The 19,118-nt window shown below is 39.7% G+C and overlaps 2 protein-coding genes across 4 annotated transcripts in view; one reads left to right on the top strand and one right to left on the bottom strand.

Moving 5' to 3' along the window:
- The window catches only part of stk32a (serine/threonine kinase 32A), a 63,301-nt gene extending 50,449 nt beyond the window's left edge, over positions 1 to 12,852 (bottom strand). Inside the window, exons 1-4 of one of the 2 annotated variants that reach the window (XM_031725943.2) lie at positions 12,718 to 12,852; positions 11,285 to 11,785; positions 6,589 to 6,644; positions 4,517 to 4,668 (exon numbers count right to left, since the gene is read on the bottom strand). In XM_031725943.2, coding sequence (XP_031581803.1) covers positions 4,517 to 4,668; positions 6,589 to 6,644; positions 11,285 to 11,336 — 260 coding nt within the window. In that variant the 5' untranslated portion in view covers positions 11,337 to 11,785; positions 12,718 to 12,852. Of the gene's footprint in view, positions 1 to 4,516; positions 4,669 to 6,588; positions 6,645 to 11,284; positions 11,786 to 12,416; positions 12,512 to 12,717 lie in introns of those variants that run through there. The other variant, XM_039618928.1, reaches the window with a different exon arrangement.
- On the top strand, positions 12,723 to 17,379 carry zmp:0000001268 (CYTL1 domain-containing protein). 2 transcript variants are annotated; one of them, XM_039618930.1, is made up of 5 exons: positions 12,723 to 12,852; positions 15,531 to 15,593; positions 15,825 to 15,869; positions 16,102 to 16,248; positions 16,904 to 17,379. In XM_039618930.1, exons 1-5 carry the CDS (start codon positions 12,850 to 12,852, stop codon positions 16,946 to 16,948), a joined length of 303 nt encoding a protein of 100 aa, XP_039474864.1. In that variant the 5' UTR covers positions 12,723 to 12,849; the 3' UTR covers positions 16,949 to 17,379. The 2 variants fall into 2 exon arrangements, with proteins under 2 accessions (XP_039474864.1, XP_039474863.1); XM_039618929.1 differs by lacking the exon at positions 12,723 to 12,852 and having other exon boundaries at positions 15,358 to 15,593.
- Positions 17,380 to 19,118: the final 1,739 nt, after the last annotated feature.

Below are 19,118 nucleotides of genomic sequence, written 5' to 3'. Positions count from 1 at the left end.
AGGGAATCAGTAACAGTGCTTGATTATCATATTTTCTGATTCAGGTCACCTTGACTGAAGACCAAATAATTGACATGCTGACATGTTGCTTTCAAGCATTCAGCGATGGCTGCAGTGTTAAAAGTAAATTGAGGGTTTCACACACAAATTTCGCAGATACACGAGGATACTGTTTGTACCTGACGTTCAAGAAGGCCTCATTACAGTAATCGTGATATTCGAGTCTGGAGCTGGGCTTTTCTTTGGTTGTACCAATCTTCTAAAATGCATCCTGTTTCTAAGCAGACTGTAGTTCTGCAGAATACAATGTGTCTGGTTTGCGGAACCTTTTATATAAGGATTCTTAGACGAATAGTCCTCTTTTTTGCCTTTTTCTGTGTGTGTGTGGGAGGGCATCGTGGCTTCTGAGAACAAAGATGCACATGAATGAGAAATGATGAATGATGCCTTTTTCTGCATAGAAATCTAGTGCATTAGTAAGATTACATAATGCAAAAGAGGGACTCCCTAAAGCAAATGAAGCTTTTACTTCACAATGTCTCAGACTTTTGCTAATGTACTTCTTTCTTTCTGCCTTTGACTGTTATACAACATTTTTTTTTTATAATTGGCATGTTATATCATGAAGGTATTGGTCCCAGAATTTAGCAATGTCAAATGCAGGTCAAAATTTATATCAAGCTATTAAATTTGTATCAACATTTCATTGATGCAGGCAACTTACAGGTTTAAGTGTAAGTAAATGAAGAGCGTTTTCCATTCTTCTTTTCCTATGCGCTTCTGTCACTGTTGACACAGTTCGTAATTGAAACGAGGTGTCAGGAGTCTGCACGATATTGTCATGTAATAAAACTGAAAAATATTATCTATGCCTGGGATGTTACATTTTAGGTTGAGCTTTTTAAGCAGCTGCCTGAAGCCTTGTTTTTCCACCTCGTAACCACAGCAGTATTTTCCACCTACTGTTTGCCCTTTCTGTCATATGGAGTATAACTAGTGCTAGTATCTCCTCCTTCGTAGGCTGACTGTACTCATTAGTGTGTGTTCTTGCCTCAAGTGGTGAAACAAGTTTGTTGTTTCCACCTGTAGCTCGAACAATTTTCTTGCATATTTTGCAGCATAATGTGGTTTGCTGGAGGTTGTTGAAGTAGCTCGCTTCTTAGCTACTAAACTGCCATCAGAGGCCGCTCTGGCTCTCAGACATGCCTGGGCTCGTCTCATTATTGTGTGAATTAGCATTGCTATAGCAATGATACAGCGATATGACATTTTTATTAAATTTGTAAAAAATGATACCAGCATTATTGCGGGGATATTGGATCAGCCCTAGATGTCATTATGGAGACTTCTGAAGTACTAAAGTAAGTCTACAACAGTCAAAATTACTGCATGACTGACTTTCTCTGCTTGAGGCTAGTGTTGCTCACAAAGAAAACGAGTGCGCAACCAGTGCTCAACACTTCCAATACACTAAGCAACAAACAAGCTGTTTGAAAAAAGTTCTCCCTCTGTGTTATACCCTCATCAACAAACAAATCAAATGCTAAATCCACAGTTAAACAGGCAGCAAGCCTAAAAGCTGAAACTTGCAGCCTCTCTGTGTCTCTCGCAGCATGACTGTACAGTATCCCTTCCCTTTTAGTCAAAGGATTTTAATGCTAACGAGTGGTTGACACCACAATGTATGACTTTCATGCACAACTGGCTGCTTTACTGTTTGTGGTGCAATCAAAACCAATACTTTTTACATTTTAAATGGGTAACATAGCATAAATAGCTTTGTTTTCACTCCTGTCTCTCAAATGCATTGCTGTTTGGCTGCCCAGTTTCCAGACATTCTGAGGTAATGCCCAGTCGCAAGTGCAGTGGCAGCAAGAGGAGCAAAAGGGAAGTATAGCAGGTGGTGAGGGAGTGAAATAGGAGAGGTGAGAGAAGACACTTAAGAGGTGACTGAAAAGAGGACAGAAGAGGAAGAGGAGAGGACAGCCAGGAGGCAGTTTTCTGCATCTAACTGGCTCAGTGCAGTTCATACGCTTGCAGGTAATCTCTCCCTCTCTCTGACCTTGAGCACTTACCTCAGGACAATCATAACTTATGCCAACTCAACATGAAAGAGAGAGAGAGAGAGAGGGAGAGAGGGAGAGAAAGAGAGTGGGCATAGCGCTGACCCAAGCACATCTCTGGAGGATATCACCCCCACCCTGGGGGGCTTACACTGCCAACAGCATTAACTTCCAATTTTTTTTTTTTCGTCCAACACAGCATGCAATCAAGCAAGAAAGCAAGCACTGGTATTGTTTGTCTGATGAGTCTGTACACTGCACAGACTGCACTGCACTCTGCCTTGTGGCTTCTTTTCTTTTTCTGTTTTCATGTGTCCATCTATCCTCTCCTCCTCTCCTTTTTTGAAAAAATGTGCTTAAATGTGCTTAAATGACTTGTTATTCGTTCTCACCAAATTAGGTTTTATTTCCATTATACAGGTAATTAAAAGGTTAAGCATTAATTTTGCCGAACTAGTTTAGATCGAGGATGTAAAAGTGACACAATGGATAAAGAGTAGAAAACACCTGATACCTCATTTAAGTGTTCAGAAGGACATACCTAATGTGGGAACAGCCTTAAAATCAAAAAATATGTAAGAGGAAATGATAATAATAATAATAATCACTATCATTGTAACAGAACTGAACAAACAACTATGTTTTAATCTTTAAAAAGCAGACTGTATGTGTTGTTGCTGTTTTTCTTCATCTTTGGAAAGACATCTTTCTGCCTCTCAGCTTGACAGAAGACCAGGGTGGCTTCCTTTCAAACGTTGCAGTGTGGGAGTGCTTATCAAGAATTAATGACGCCTTTCAGAAGAAAACTTAACAAGCTATACTTATCAGGCATCTTAAGTATGATTCTTGGTGCTCAATAAACTCTAGCTTTCAAATTATGACGAATGGCTGGTTAAAGGCACCTGATGAGTCATCCTAGATTAGCATTCCCAGTTTGAATGAGCTTGTACAGTTGTCGAGTAAAAGATTTCCTCAAACCGAGATGCGATGAGGCAAATGGGAAGCTGCCAAGAGAGGAGATACGTTTGCTCATATGTGCTGTTCTTCAGTGGTCAACAGTTTTCTGGATGAATCTGCAGGCTCACTCCAAGACTGTGTAAAAAGGGTTTGTTTTTGTTGTTTTGTTTAATTGATGACGCTCTTTCATTGTGTCTGTGCATTTACTGATTTGATAGGATCCAGTCACCATATAAAATAAATGAGTGAGAAAGAATGCATTACTAAACCAACGACGGGGCATTTATAGCTGATGGCAATAACCAGTGTGAAACACAAGCCTTTGAGATCAGCTGCTGAAATGGAAAGCATTCATAATTTCACAGCAGCCTTTTGTGTACATATTTAATGAATTCAGCAGTAGTCTGCTAAAGTCACTTAGTGCTAAATTCAATACACTCTGAGCTGGAATTTAAAAAAAAAACACACATTTCTGTCAGAGTCCCCAAACTCTCTGATAGAAATGACCCTGGCAAGATTGCTCATTCATTCATTCATGAATGAGCAATCCTCTATCAGACACACATACAGAATGAAAGAAAGATCCAACCAAACATCTAAATACAGTTGTTTACAGAAGTTTACATCCACTAATCATGGGCATGAATGTCACGGTAATTTGGGGTTTTTAATGATGCCTTTGAAATGTTCCTCTACCAGGGTGGAATGATTGCACAGCATGCATCTTTACCAACTTTAAGCAGGACGAATTGGATGCACAAGTTTGAAATCATTTCTCTTATCCACATTGGATCAAAAGTATGTATACAGGCTCAAAATATATACACACACCTCCCCTCTTATTTGGTTAAATCGCCTTTAGAAAGCTGCATCCCAACCAGATGCTTTTGGTAGCCTTCAACAAGTTTCTGGCATAACTCTGCCTGGATATTTGACCACTCTTCTTGACAGAATTAGTAGAGTTCACTTAAACTGCTCGCGTTCCTGGCACGGACTCAGCTTTAAGTTTAATTCCCAAATTTTGAACAGGGTTGAGGTCGGAGCTTTGGAAAAAGTCTGTAAGCTTAATGTAATAATGCTTTATCCACTTCTGCGCTCAGTCTTGGAATCTGCACTCATTTGGAAAAGGCTCCAGTTAAAATTCCTTCCCAACTTGATTAAATATAAAATATAGATAGATCTTCACTGAGTTCCTTGGACATTGTCATTGTTCTGTGCATTGGTCAATCCAACGAATGCTGTCAAACAAATCGTTTTTATGCTAGCAAAGAGTTAAAAGACACTGTAGAACCTTCAGCATCACTTAATAAAAGATTTAAGTGTATAGATGTGGCTTAGAGAAAATCCAAAATGAATTCAAACTTGTGCGCCCAATTCTTATTGTTCAAAATCATTAAGGATGTATGCTGATGCATGCTAATTACCATGACATTGCCCATGATGAATGCATGCAAACTTCTGACCACAACTGCACTTATTAAAGCATGATGACTTACCAAAAGTTGACCAGGAAAGGATGTTCAAGGTTCTGCATGATCTGGAGTTCTTTGAGGACATTCCTCACTTCGTTCCGCTCCACGCATTTTAACTTGTTCATGTACTTCATGGCGTACATCTTCTTGGTATCTTTCTTCTGCACAATGCAGACCTTAAGTGACAAGATCACATGTGACAACATGGCGTAAGGTAAATTCCTCATTGCTCTGACACATTGTGTCCCAGTTGATTATTAATTCATTATTTGTGATATGAATCGAAAAACAGCATTCTGTTTTGAAAATACTCAAACTGACAAATTTACAGTATGACTTTGTGTTCCATCGTTCATCCATACTGGAGCATTTGAAACACTCCTGCAATAACCAGAAACACAGTCTACCGAAAAAGGTTGGATGGAAAGTTTGGGAGGAAAAGATTTGTCTTTAAGCCCGTGATCAAGAATTTAATCCCCTCTTAAGATGTTTAACTTTTCACACCAGCATATTTAGCATTTTAGAGATGGGAAACATCAGGTTAGCACTCATTAGAATTGCTAGTGTGTGTCAGTGGGGAATGCAGTCAGTTTTCTCAAATAAATAGCATTAATTATATGATCCAGCAAAAAGAAACAGCGGAATATAACAACCCGGGTGTGATGTGAAAAGCTGCTGTTGTGTATCAAATGCATACAGACCGTATATGACGACTCAAACAGGGAAACACATGCATGTTTATTAATATGCAGAGTTGTAATAACACTACACTTTTTTTGTAGTCGTGTTTGTCTGAGCTACAAGCGTCAATAAGCCAGTGATTGCTGCTAAGAGAGTGATCTGCGGACCAGCTGGCACAGTTAATCAGCCAAACCCTGATCACATCACTCCTCCCATTGAACAGCTTGCCATCTACTGTGATTAGACTGCTTATCTGTCACTGGACAGAGTGTCGATGTTTTGTGGGTCTCTGTTGTGTGTGTGCATGTGCATGGGAGTGCCTGCATCTCTGTATGAGCTTACATGTACTGTAGGTGCTGATGTGAATTACTATGCGGCACTTGGCTTAACATGGTGCTGCTGTTAAAACTTTTACCACGTCTTGGGGTGTGGTTTCATTTGCGACAACATGCTGTGCTGTGTGCTTAGAGGAAATTAAATCATGCAGAACTCAAACAAGTGGTTGATTTGCTGAAAAAAAAACTGGAGGCCATACTGAGAATTAATTATTAGTTTTATTATCAGTTTGTAAGCAAAACATCAAATTTTGCTCATTTCAGCTTCTACATGGTGCAGATTCTATCAGATAATCTGACGGTAAACTGGATGGACTGTTGGTCGAAAAACATCCATCTACTTTGGCTTTAGGGAATTAAAATGGCCATTAATTTCACAGTGAATAATGTAGAAAATTAGCAAATTAATAAGCCATGACACTAATCAGTGGCTGCAGCTCTAGGATTACATGGAACTTAGGAACAACCTGAGAGGTTTGCCTGCATGCTGTCACAACAAACACAGACTTAGTTTTATATGTAATAACTATTTTTTTAAATATTTTGTGACTGATTTTTTACATTTCAATAATTCAACCATAAAACTGATAGTTTTATAGTTCCATTATATATTTGTTGTTGCCGTTTTCTCTCAAATTATTGGCGAGGCAACATCTTAAGCAACACTAGTCTTCTGAAAGTGTGTATTGTCAAGTCAAGTCAAGTGGCTTTATTGTCATTTCAACCATGTGCAGTGGTACAGTACACAGTGAAGCGAGACAACGTTCCTCCAAGACCATGGTGCTACGTGTAACAGACAATCAACACAGGACTACATAAAGTGCAAGTGTGCAAAAATTGCAAAAAAAAAAAACAAAGACAGATAGTGCAACACCAGAACAAGGTGTGTGCGTGTGTGTGTGTGTCAGTCCAGTATTGGTGTCCCAGTCTAGTACGATTTTCATTGCTGTGACCCACCTAACTTTCTTATTGCTATAATAATTATGTTCTTCTCTGGGGAAAAATAAGATTGTGTTTTACTGTTGTTTCCAGCTAATCTGGGTTTATATTCCATCTAATTTCTTATGAAAAGAAACTTACCTTTCCGAAGCTCCCTTTTCCTATTGCCCTTAAGATCTGGAAATGGTCGAAATTAACTGTTGGGGTAAGCAAGGAGAAAAAAAACAGTTTCTTAGAATCAACACAAAACTAAAACAGAAATTCAGACCTAAAATATTACGTACGTAACTGTAACAAGATGGTGTTATAGATTAGATTTTTTGATGTATTATTTTTACTCATTCACTATCAAAATGAGTCCGTGGCATGACATTGTATCCTCGGTTACAGTGTTGTGTTCATGAAAGTCATTGGATCACAACCTACTGTAAGGTTTATAGCCTTTGCTGTTTTATAAAAAAACACATTTGTCAAAGCATGTTTTTGGCAGATTTCTAAAGCATTTCTGTTTTGTTGTTTTCATGACAGGTGGGCTAGAAAACGCGATAAGCACTGTGCTTGAGAAAGTTGTGGATTTCAGCTTTATGAATTTGCTCCTGGAGGACTAAAAGTGAACTACTTGAAAATAACTTAGGGGAAGATACAAACCTTTAGGAAGTGAAATTACAAGTGTGCATCCTTTAAAACTAGGTCACTGATGTATTATAAATGCAAAAACCTGCATGTGTCACACCAGTTACAGTAGGTTCACTGTGAGGTTTGCTTTAAGCTCATTTTAGAACAATGCACCAGTCATGCTGAAGCAGATGGAGGTCTCCGGGGCAACCAGAAGTCGCAGGTTTCTAATGTGACAGAGAAATGAAATAACCTTCAGCCACAAAGATGTCTGATATGATGTCTGTTCCTAAACACCCATTTCAAACAACCTAAGCATTTCTGTAGCTCTGCTTCTTTGCTGCCAGCTTCTGCGTCCTTCCCTCGCTCTCTGTGTCTCACTCACACACACAGACAGATGCAACCTGAACCGCAGCTTAACTCCATATCTCAGTCTCCATTTATCAGCAACATTTATCGCCAATTGGAACCGGATGAGGCTGTTTGTTTCTTGCTGTCATGACAACCAGGACAGAAGGTTTTCCCTCTCCGCTGTTTCCCCGAGGATGGAACAGCTGCTGCCCACTCTTTCCACTCATCTGTCTGCGCGCGAGCGTGGTCACACACTCACACACAGACAGAGGGAAGAGGCACGCGCACGTGTATTATCGGCTGCATTCACAATCATTATCAAAAACACGCTTGCTTTTTGACATATAGCGCTGACCTAAAACATTACCTGCCTCTTTTGCAGCAGTGTACCGTGCGCACACACGCTCACTCAGCCTGCAGTCACTAGATGTATTGGATGTGACAGTTAATGTTATGCTCTGTTAGTCACGTATATCTGGCACATCCTCGTCTCACACTTTCGGCGCTGGAGTGTTTACACAACCTATTCCATATGAGGTCTGCTTTGTGATGCACATGCATGCTTGTATGAGCCGATATACTGATGCACTTGCATGAACTCAGCATATAGAGGAACACTTTTAGTAAACATGGTCATTTTTTCTGCTGAGCTTATGTTTTTTGTTTAGTTTTTGGGGTTTTTTAGAAAGACAGCTGTGATCGTGGTTGGAAGAAGACAAACCACAGAGAGAGCAAGTGAGTGAGTGATAGAGACAAAGGCAGACACAGAAAGAGAGGAAGGTGGAGACTCGTAATTTACTAGCAGTGCTTTGAGTGGTTTAATGTGATGGACACATGAGTAACAGAGCATGTAATGATTCTAGTCTGCATATGAGTGGAATTGGCAAATTGACAGCCTTTCCATGACTTAAACTAGCTGAGGAAGTCATGTGACTGACTCTGGCAGTCATCTGCTAGTCAATTTGAATCTGACTGACATGTGCTTATCAGTTTGGATTGAAATAATCACGCTTGGTCAGTTTGAGCCTCGCACAGTCTCTCACACTCTCAGCATGACTGCTACGTACTCTTTCTTACTCGGTCCGAGAGTGCCCAGGCTGGGAACATTTCAAATATCATGCTTTTCTAGAACAGTTGCTCTGACAACTAAAACAGAACCCACTGGTCAGTCCGCTCTAATCTCACTAAAGTACGGGAAGGTGTAAACAGGACTCATCAATATACTAGAGTCTTCGGATTGAACAAAGTAGTACGTGCACGTGTCGCATGAGGGACACATGAAGTACACCCATCATTCCCCAGGGGAGATAAACATGTCTTGACAGAGTTCACCTTCATGCACACAGCTCTGTGTAAATCACCTAATATGGGTTGAGCGTAAGCTAGAAAATATGCACTGAAGCCAGCACAGAAAACAGATTATGCCACAAATAAATTGATTACAGGGTCGGATTAATCAATGAGCAAAAAATACATTTAAAAAATGTTTGTGTTTAGTTTATGTCTATTTTTTCTACGTTTTCTTACTGTTGCTTTAAATGCATTTGCAAATGAGCAGGGACAAAAGAAAGAGGATGCACATGAAAATGGCACAAACTGAAATATAGCTATATTTGCATAGCTGCGTATTTCGATTAAGCGCGCAATCTCACATTCATTTGTGTCAGTTATTAATCTCCATTAATCTCTGCATGTGAGTATAAATAATCTGAAGGTAAGTGGAAGGTTTCTGGTTTCCGTTTGCAGTCTGGGGTGCACTGACCAATCATGTTTGACCAGGCTTTAGCTGCATGAACCAAGAGCAAACAACAGATTGCATCTATTGAAGTGCACTTTTGAAACCATCGGCTGTTATCTAGCAACTATTTAGTTTTTTAATAGCTTTTTAAATGTAAATTAGCTGCATGTGCAAACAGTGGCAGACACAACAGGAAGCCTTGGGCCTGATATTTGTTGGCAGTGTTAGAAGCTCCAAACTACTGTTAGCTCCCTTAAGGCTAACAACAGAATAAACAAGAAATCATTTATCTCTTTATATACAGGTGTAATATATGGAGAATCAACACATTATTTTTCAATCTGACACACAATGATAGTCTAAGATTTTGAAATATGACCATTTATAAATGTTCACTTTACAAATAAACTTAATCACTGCGACTGGTATCACCTCAAAGCGACCTTTGACGCTTCTGAAGCATGAAGTGACACTTCAATTTGCATCTTTATTGCTACTCAAAGCAGCGAGCACATTATGTATACTTAACATACGGACCACCGACACTTGTCAAAAGAAAAGATTAGAAGTGGAGATTCTTGGCAGGTTAGGAGGTCAAATGATATTGGAAGGCATGCTTGCCCTACCTTTAAGCCATGCAAAAAAAACAAACAGAAAAAACAACTTGTACCATTGTATGTGAAGCAGTCTCTTACTTTTCTGTCTCTTTCTCCAATAATCTTTCCTCACCTTCTTTAATATCCCCCTCGTTCCCCTAATTACACTGGGTTTCAGGTATCTTAGGTAATCTAGACAGTATAGAGCAATGGGGGGATACAACAGTAAAGTAAGGGACACCTATCTCTTCCTGTCACTCACGGGACTTTCATCAGTGACAGGATGACTTTTTTTCGGGGATGCAGGGCTGTTAAAAAAAAATCAAAACAATGTTTCTCAACAATGTGTTTATTATTCCCCTGCTCTCAGTGCAATCACCCACGCTCTATCTGTGAGAAAGAGAAGTGTAAAAGAAGGTACACTATGGCATTAACTCGAGAGTTCAGAGGAGCTCCGTTATGAATGACATTTCCAGAATAGCACACGAGATGACTAAGCATCAGGGTTAACCATGAATAATTACTTGATCTTTGATAAAGGTTGCCTCGATTGAAAAAGAGAAAACAACAGATTTCATTAGAGAGTGTGGGCCAGAGTGAAAAATCTGACTCTGGTTGGTCGCATAATAGCTACGTTTCTAAAATTCTAATGATAATTAGGAGAGTAGAGTAGCATCTTGCCCTGGCTTAAACCTTTGGCTAAATGCAGCCTTAGTCTGCAACTTTATAAAAAGACACAAATGTATCACATCACCTGATATACTGGATATAGAGAAGGATCTCCAAGGTAAGAAAACCTGGAAAAACCACTCCACTTCTGACTAAATTACGGACTCATGTAACACAGACTTTTTTGAAGGCCTTGGGGTTCAGCCAGAGTGGAATTAATTTCCGATCAATAACATCACAACGTATTATCTACTCAGGACACAAAGAAAAAGAAAATGTATTCAAACCAGGAGCTTCCCGAGGTAAAGTACTAGTCCTATCAAAGGCTCCCTTGACTGCAATCAGCCTGAAAAAGAAAAACAATTCCTAACCATGCAAGACTTGGGTGATCAATAATGATAGATGTAAAGAGTAAAGAATTAAAGAAAAAAACAGATGAGTTTTGATGAATGTCTTCGGCATTCAGTAAACAGCTTTTGTTTTTCTCTCCTGTACGCCTAACTATACGAATATTTGCAAAAAATATACACTGTTGTGGTCGTATTAAAGCTAAACAGTTGTATATCAAGAGGTATTCCTCTTTTTCCTTACTGATGAGGAGTGGCGGTAGACCTAATCAGCATATTACACTTCTGTGCATTAACTGTAAGTGCTCTTAATCTTGGAAAGAGGATGGAAACATCTTCGCACATAAAAAAAAGCTGAGGAAAAGATGGGTTAAGCCAATCACTCAGTGGTGGTGAATCCTGCTCCCATCCTCTGCTGTCTTTGGTTTTGTTTAGATCTCAATTTTTTGAGCCACTAAAGTAAAGACACTAAAAGTAGAAAAGAAGTGAAAGAAGAACTATTTTAAAGGTTTAATACTCACCCTCATCTGTGTCTTCCGTGACCGGAGCCTTACTGGACTGTCCGAGCCCCATGGTTGCTTCTCTTGCGGATTTTTCCTGTTGTGCTCAACTCAACTCAGCACCGAACAGCTCTCCCTCTGAGACTCACTCATAGCCTGGTCAACAACTAGCCCCAAACACACACACATACACACAGACAGCCTCACGTGCTCGATTGCGTTTTGCTGACTTGAATAGGTCCCGTCTTCCTCTTAACTGCCCACCTCGACACAACCACACATCACTGGATCCATACACGCGCCCACAGAGAGTGAAGGACTTGGGAAAACACTAAAGGCACTGAAGTGCTGACACGCACACACAAACACACACACACAGAGGCAGCACAACTACAGCGTACGTTCCCTGTCTGTCTTCGCTGTTGTTCAGGCGACTGCAGGCAGACGGGCAGCTCTTCCAAGCCAGGAGGAGGGTGGGTGATGTGTCTCTGCCTCTGACCCTCTGATGACTGAGAGTCTAACCTGTGCAGGAAGGCAGGCAAACATGACACCACCATCGGAGTGAGAGAAGGCGGGACAGAGAGGAAGGGAGGGAAGAGACAGCAGACTTTAAAGATACCAATAAACAAACTTTAATAGCAGCAGTACATGAACAACTCACTGGGGCTTGATTAGGAAATGACTGTTTTTTGCATTTCTTACATATGCAGATCTCTTTTCCACCTCTTACTCCTTCATTCCTTCCTCCTTTACTTTTACCATCATTTATCAATAATTGAATTTCTATATTTTAATCATAAGCCCATCCCACAGAACAGTGCAAGTGTGATGAATGGTAAGGTTTTTTCCATTAAGAGCAAAAAAGCTGCAGGCTTGATTTATTGTCTGGTGGTGTTATGTACTGTGAATGGAATCCATTCAGATGCCCTTTTTAGGACAGGAGATTTCAAAAGTTTCTCTCTCCATTTTTTTCCACAAACAAAAGAAAAGAAAAATTCAGTTTTTACAGAACAGTTATGCACAATGCAATTATGAGTTGCAAAGAAGTGACTTGAAGTGATTAAATGGCATGATAATTTCCTAACATATCGTATCATATTTCAGTGGTTTTCCATTAAATCCTTTAATGTCACGCTTTAGTGCTTGTCAGTACCTTTAGGAAAAACGAGGGTCTAAATTGTGAGATGTAGGTAAACCGCCTGCATGCAGTCCTTTGGGGAAGCCCGTTAATGAATGTCATCCTGAGACTGCGTGATAAGGTCACCACCGCGAATGTGAATGTCCCTCTTGGGTAAATATGAAATATTCAAAAAAGTAGTGCGGGAAGCCGCAGTGCTGAGCACCCCGCAGAGGACATTGTGCCGGGAGCCCTTATCTGATCAAATAGGAAAGCATGCGCTGAATAGAAAGTACCCCCACGCTTCCATGCAGGACAGCCGTGGGCACCTACCTACCTTAGTTGAGCATACGACCATTTCTAGTCCGCTTTGCTGCAGAGAGGTGAAGAGCAACAGTGCTGCTCAAAGCATCACTTGTAGTCCCGTGTTCGGACGACGACGCACCGGGACATCTGCCACGGGAAACAAATGGTACCACACGGGAAGACGTGACTTGCGGGATGTGCCGAATGCGTGCAATGCGAAATCCTGCGCTGTGTTTCTGGAGGACAACAGGACAGACGACAGAGCCGACGAAACACTGATATTTTGGCGGCGGGGGGGGGTTACTGCTACTGGGCTGCTTACACTGATGAGCGGCTGACCTCCTGTTTAAGAGCTGGCCACCCGCGTGCGCCTTGTGAGAGGCACGTTTCGTAGGCTGCTGTAGCGGGGGCTGAGGTTTCCCTCTGTTTTTTTCCACGAATCTTTACTCATTAATACTTCTCTAGTGAATTTCCACATTGAGACAAATCATATTTCCTATTCAGTTTTTTCCCCCGCTCAGCTCTTAAAAATCACCCAGTGCTGATCTTCTCTTACTGTATAGACCATCACTTTGAAATTTCCTCATATTGCTCATTTCCCTATAGTTGCCACCATGGAGTCAGGGGTCATACTGTGTTGACAAGAAGTTGTAACCACTTCTTAAAGGCATCACAACTGTTTCCACCAGGTGCCCCAGGTGAAAGTCTCTTTATAGTCCAGCTGAGCCTGCTGCACCATAATAGCTTTTAAAATTATATGGAAATAGTAATTAGCGTCCATAATTCTCCACGTATAATGTCCCTCTAGTGTTCCATTCTGAGTCCTTGCAGATCTTAGTGTACTTTATTGTATTGTTTCATGCCAGCTATCATGTTCATGAGTTCATATTCTTGAATAGTCAAAAGCGTTATAAGTTTTCTTATTGCCTACCTGTGAGAACAGACACATAGGGAGTGACAGTCTTTCCACATTTTATAATATATAATTATGCAGAGACCTACATCCTCACCTATACATGATGATGTAGATGATGATCTTCATTAAATATGTGGAGTATATTGCTTACTGCAATGCAGTTGGATTTCCTTTTGGCCATATTTCTTTAGTGCAGCCACTGATTATATATTAACATTTGCAGCCATTAACTACTAACTGTAAAACACATCCATCCATAGTCAGGACTGCACTATTTTCTGCCTCCCCCTGCTAATTGAGCAGGCCAAGGTCGAGAGGAGAATGGCTGAGTAGTGGGACTGGGGGATGCAAGACATGCTTACAGTGCACTTCCTCTTGCCCGTCATGCTAAGACGCTCAGTGTTGGCCATCCATCTTACTGACAAGATCGCCCCACGCTATGAAGTGGGAGCAGATATCATTCAAAACCAGGCCAGTCCCTTACTGGGCATCTGGCAGCATTGGGAAGTGTACATGTTTTTTAGATGTGGGCAGAGATGAAGTAAAGCTACATAACATGCTTGAGGCCATAAAATGTGTCCCTGTTGTCCCAGTTTTATAAGTGAAAATGGGAGATTTTTATTTGCAAAGGGAAGCTGTCATTGTTATGCCCATTTATACTGGATACAGATTTGAATAGAGTGGTGATTTTTTGGTTGTTTTTTTTTTGCAGAACTTTTATGCAGAAACTATAGAGCCTACAAGTCTGTGAAATTAGCCCCATCTAATGGATAAAAGTGAGATTGTTGCCTAACACCAGTCAAACTTTATACAGCAAGGGTAGTTGGCAAGGCTAAGTAAGTGTTATATGCCAGCTTTAAAAAAGTGTACAAGTCTTAAGCCACACCTCATCTGCTTTATATTTTGAAAATTGATAGTTGCTGCAGTGAAGCTATTTGATATGACCACACATAACATTAACAATCACTTGTTCCCATATTCATAAACAGCTGCTTTTTTCTAAATTAACCAATAATATATAGTGATGGGTTTTTTTTTTAAAAGTCCATCACTAGCTCTTACTTTAGATTGTTAAAGAAGAGTTTGCCCTGTTGCTTATTTACTTATTCATTTGTTTATTTGGTATTTTAATTTAGTTCTGATGATGCAATTAGTAAAAATCATTGTGAAGCTGATGCTCCAGCCATTAATGGAAAACTAGTTCAAATGCCTTCATTCATTCAACATCTAAACTATCTGGACTCATCTCCTCCTGCATAGAAGATATTAAAAACATATATATATAGACTAAGACATGCGCCAATTTAATGCAAAAAGTACTATATGCTGAGTTGGAAAATTGATATTGTGCAGTTAGCTTCACAGTTTGTATGTATCATACAAATAAAAAATGTTGACATTAAAAAGTGTATGAAAATGTATCATCTGTGGTGGAGAGAACACTTACCAAACTCAATCAGAATCTGTAGTTCATTTCCTAACAGTTATCAGTGTCAGTGAAAAAAAACACTGTTTCTAAAGATTCATATATAACAATAAAAAAAATATTTTCCAGCTACTGAGCAGTAATGCAGATACAACTTCAAAGTTGTATCTTTTTTTTATTTTAAATTTGCATGCACTAGAACAGGAGAATCGATGCTGAACCCAAATGCACACAATGCATGCAAATCTGCCTTATTGCATCACAAAGGACCTTCCCCTGTCATTCCTTCACAGTTATTTTGGAGTAAACAAAGGGTGTGTTAAAATCCATCCAGATGCATACGTGGCTCCATGTGAGCGTTGGTCACACAACCAAACCAAAGCTCTGCTGGTACACTAGGTGTCAGTGAGTCATGGCGATCTTTAAACGCGTGTTGTTTATCTCATCTTTGATGCCGTTGATATTGAGCTACCCTTTCTACCCTCCAACATGCTATACTAAGGTGCTGAGCATGGCCCGGGACCTCACCCAGTGGGCAGCAGATTTGAAAAGGGACCCAGAGACTGTAAGTCAGCTTGGTAATTTTTTATTTTACTTTACACTTAAGTGGTATTTTATAACTATTCTAACTGTTTAAAAACCTGTAAATAATAAAGATTCTGTACTTTACATAAATAATTATATATTATTTCAGTCACTTTAGTGACATGAGAAACATGATTTCAAAGAAATCATGGAAAGTCAGGAAAGGTTGTAAAATCTGTGAGACTTGATAGCTGTCATTCTTTCCATCCAGAGTACTTGCATGGCACGCATGCCAAATCTCTACATTGATGTTCATGTAAGTATGTCTTTATTATTAAAAAAGAATAATAAAATGGCATGATTTTTGCCATATAACATTACGAAAAGAAAATGTTTTCTGCGCTCGCCTTTCTGTCGATGATCTACACACATTGTTTTGAGTAATCTGGCCGTCTCTGCATTTTTGACGCTCACTTATGTGGTATTTTGACTGCAAACTTCAGCTGCAGTAAATCATGCGCAGGGACACTAATTGTTACTCATGACAGAATGGTTGTGTGATGTACAAAATGAGCACCTACCTCCAAATGGTGGAGAGCCTGCGACAGCGCCGCTGTGCTTACACCAGAGACGTAAGGAAGCTGGGTGTCACTATGCGACAGCTCTTCATCATCATGTCAGAGAGATGCCACGGGGTAAGACAAGACAAGCTGTCTAAATAAGTGTAAACTGTGCCATACTCAATGATATATCAGATATTAACATCCCATCTTGTGGGACTTAAGTGTGGTGTAGTGCGTTTGTGCTTGGAAACTCTAGAAACGTCATAAAGTAAATTACAATTCATAGTTAAGATCAAATGTATAGCTCTGATTAAACCACATTTTTATTGAATATGTAGTCACTGAGCTGCTTTTTAACTCACTCACGCACCTGATATAGTTTCATAAACTGAAAACAGGCTAACAGTGATGAGATGCATTCAAACTAACTGCTGTTTACTGGGTCACTCACTTGGTGATTTCACAGGATTAAGCAGGGTTTATGATGCAGATTATGAATAACCTTCTGTGCTCTGTGAGCGTTTGATCCCACTCACCTGATCTGTGATGTCAGACCCATCTGGGTCTGCTATTGGTGTCCTGACATGACTGATCTGCCCGTCTAGCTGAGGCCACAATGCCTCAGAGAAGGGTCAGAGTAATTTCACTTACATTAGAGAGAAGGGTAACCTTCTGCGTGGCTTACATAAAGCATATACAAACATTATTTACCAAGTGAAAAACAAGTCACTGCTAAAACGTTCACACCTCCCTCACCAGTGTCCCATGGTGTGTTTTGTTTTCATAGGACTTGGTGTTCACAGGCTTTGACTGCTCTGCCCTGGAGCGCTGACATCCTGGATGGTGAAATATTTCAAGCTGCTCACCAAGAACGTTGATAGAGAGACAGCGAGAGTCTCAGTGGACATTCTTTATTTCTTCAAGTAATGACAGTATTGTAAAAAATAAAAACTGGAAGACACGAGTCTGAGATCACCTGAGTAAACCATATTGTGATTCTGATGTTATAAGCATGTATTCTCTTTGTAATAACATTTATTACCAACCAGATGATAAAGCAAAATATTTTACAGAATAAGATGTATTATTTTTTTAATAATTACGCAGGCCTCTTATAGAATGAATACAGTCACATTTTTGGTTGATAGACAGTTGTTTGAATAATTATGCAAAAAAACAACAACAAAGAAAAAACTTTTAATGCAGACTAATGAGTTAAACCCCTATGGAAGCAAATTAAAACTGAGCCTTCTGAGTACCTTTGATCTGCCAAATGTGATAAAGACAGCATTCATTATATTTCTTCCAGGGTTTTTTCACACACAGGTTGCCAGATAACCATATTGCATAGTGCATAGTGGAAGTCATACTGACTGTATTAGGGCAGCGCTTAAGTAACAGTAACAGACAAGTAAAAGATCTGTCAGCCAAGACACTTCTATCTTGCTTTTGTCGTCTTTAAAAACATCTGTAATAGCCACAAAAAAGCTACTAAATGGACACTGAGGTGTGACTGTTCTGCTTTTATATGTTCTCAATGTGTAAAATGGACTTTGCAGGACAATATAAGGTTTGGTATTAAAAGTAAGCTCCAGCATGATCCAGCAGTAAGCTTTATTGCATCTTACGATGGAGATATTACAGTCATTCTTTTGTGCCTTACATGTTTTAAATACAGTGAAAACTGGATCACATGACACGCAACAGTAAGGATTGTGAAGTATCTGCAACAGACATTTTCATTTGCCATAGCAGGAAAATATCATTAGTGCCCCAGTAAGACAGTGCACCGGTCTTTTTCACTTCATAAGTCATTACATTTTTGAAACAAACATCCCCCTGTTTTATCTATTGTGTGAAACAAGCTGATTTATTCAGAACTTATACTTTTAAGTATAAGACACATTTTCTTGTAATATACAAGCTGGTTTTCTGGGACATGCAGAGGGTTGGTGTGACAGAAGAGGATGGGACAGGGCGAGATAGAGGCAGATGATCTGCTGTGGCAACCCCTAAAGGGAGCCGCTGAAAGAAGAAGATGCAAGCTGGCTTTCTAAGAATAGAAGTTAAATCAGTTGAGTTGTCCAAAAATGTATTCTCCTTATGCCTCTAGCCATGCAAATAAAAAAGAAGGTGACTACAATATTGTGCGAAATTCTTGAACCACCCCTGATTTCTCTGTAGGAGAAATGGGGAGAGGTTAATTTTTCAACATGATTCCAAACGTACTGCCATTGCAGTTAAAGCATACCTGGATGGAAAAACACATAATGGTACACACATCAGTCATGGATTGGTCTCCCCAAAGCCCAATCCTGAACATTATTGAAGCTGTGTGGGACAGAGAACAGAGCAGAAGAGAGCCAATATCCAAGGAAGAGCTTTGAATGTCCTGCAAGAAGCATGGAGAACTAATCCTGAAGACCGTTTAAAGAAATTAGTAGAAACTCTGGCTAAGAGAGTTCATGAATAAAATACTGACTTTTAAGCTTGTTAGAATTGTACACACTCTGTTTTTGCCTTAAATATTGCATTTCCATGTATGTTTCCACGTTTTTATATATATTACTTGTTTTATTTCTCACCAATATTTCAGCACTGAAAGAAATTTTACAATACTCTTTAAAACAGTCTTGCTCAGTTGTCATGGAAGGTCATTTTCAGGAACATAGATAACCTCCCTGATATTCTATTTGATGTGGACAGCTGGCTGTGTGTCAGACTATTGCAAAAGTGACTGCAGAATTCTTGGATATCAATTTACGATCAGATCTTGATTATGAGTGATTTGATTGCCACCTCCAAGTCCACCTCTTCTCTTTTTGTCAGTGCCACCGTCTCCAACCTTGCATTATAACAGTTCACACTACCATGGTGTAAACATTCTCTTTTACACCATAGTGTGAAGTCATGGAAAATGTGTCATGTGATAGGTTCTTCAGAGAAAATGAGCTAATGGCAGTGAATCAGAGGTTGAAATAATAATAAATTACATAATTTTT

This window comes from Oreochromis aureus, linkage group 10 (assembly GCF_013358895.1).
Source record: "Oreochromis aureus strain Israel breed Guangdong linkage group 10, ZZ_aureus, whole genome shotgun sequence".
Taxonomy (NCBI): domain Eukaryota; kingdom Metazoa; phylum Chordata; class Actinopteri; order Cichliformes; family Cichlidae; genus Oreochromis; species Oreochromis aureus.
The sequence above is the reverse complement of the archived record's forward strand: the minus strand, read 5'-3'. Positions and strand labels throughout refer to the sequence as shown.

Bases quoted from the DNA above. Each gene is read 5' to 3' on its own strand.
- zmp:0000001268 (XM_039618929.1), top strand. From the start codon at position 15,441: ATGGCGATCTTTAAACGCGTGTTGTTTATCTCATCTTTGATGCCGTTG. The intron at 15,870-16,101 runs GTAAGTATGTCT...TACTCATGACAG, and splicing joins ATCTCTACATTGATGTTCAT to AATGGTTGTGTGATGTACAA. The intron at 16,249-16,903 runs GTAAGACAAGAC...TTGTTTTCATAG, and splicing joins TGTCAGAGAGATGCCACGGG to GACTTGGTGTTCACAGGCTT.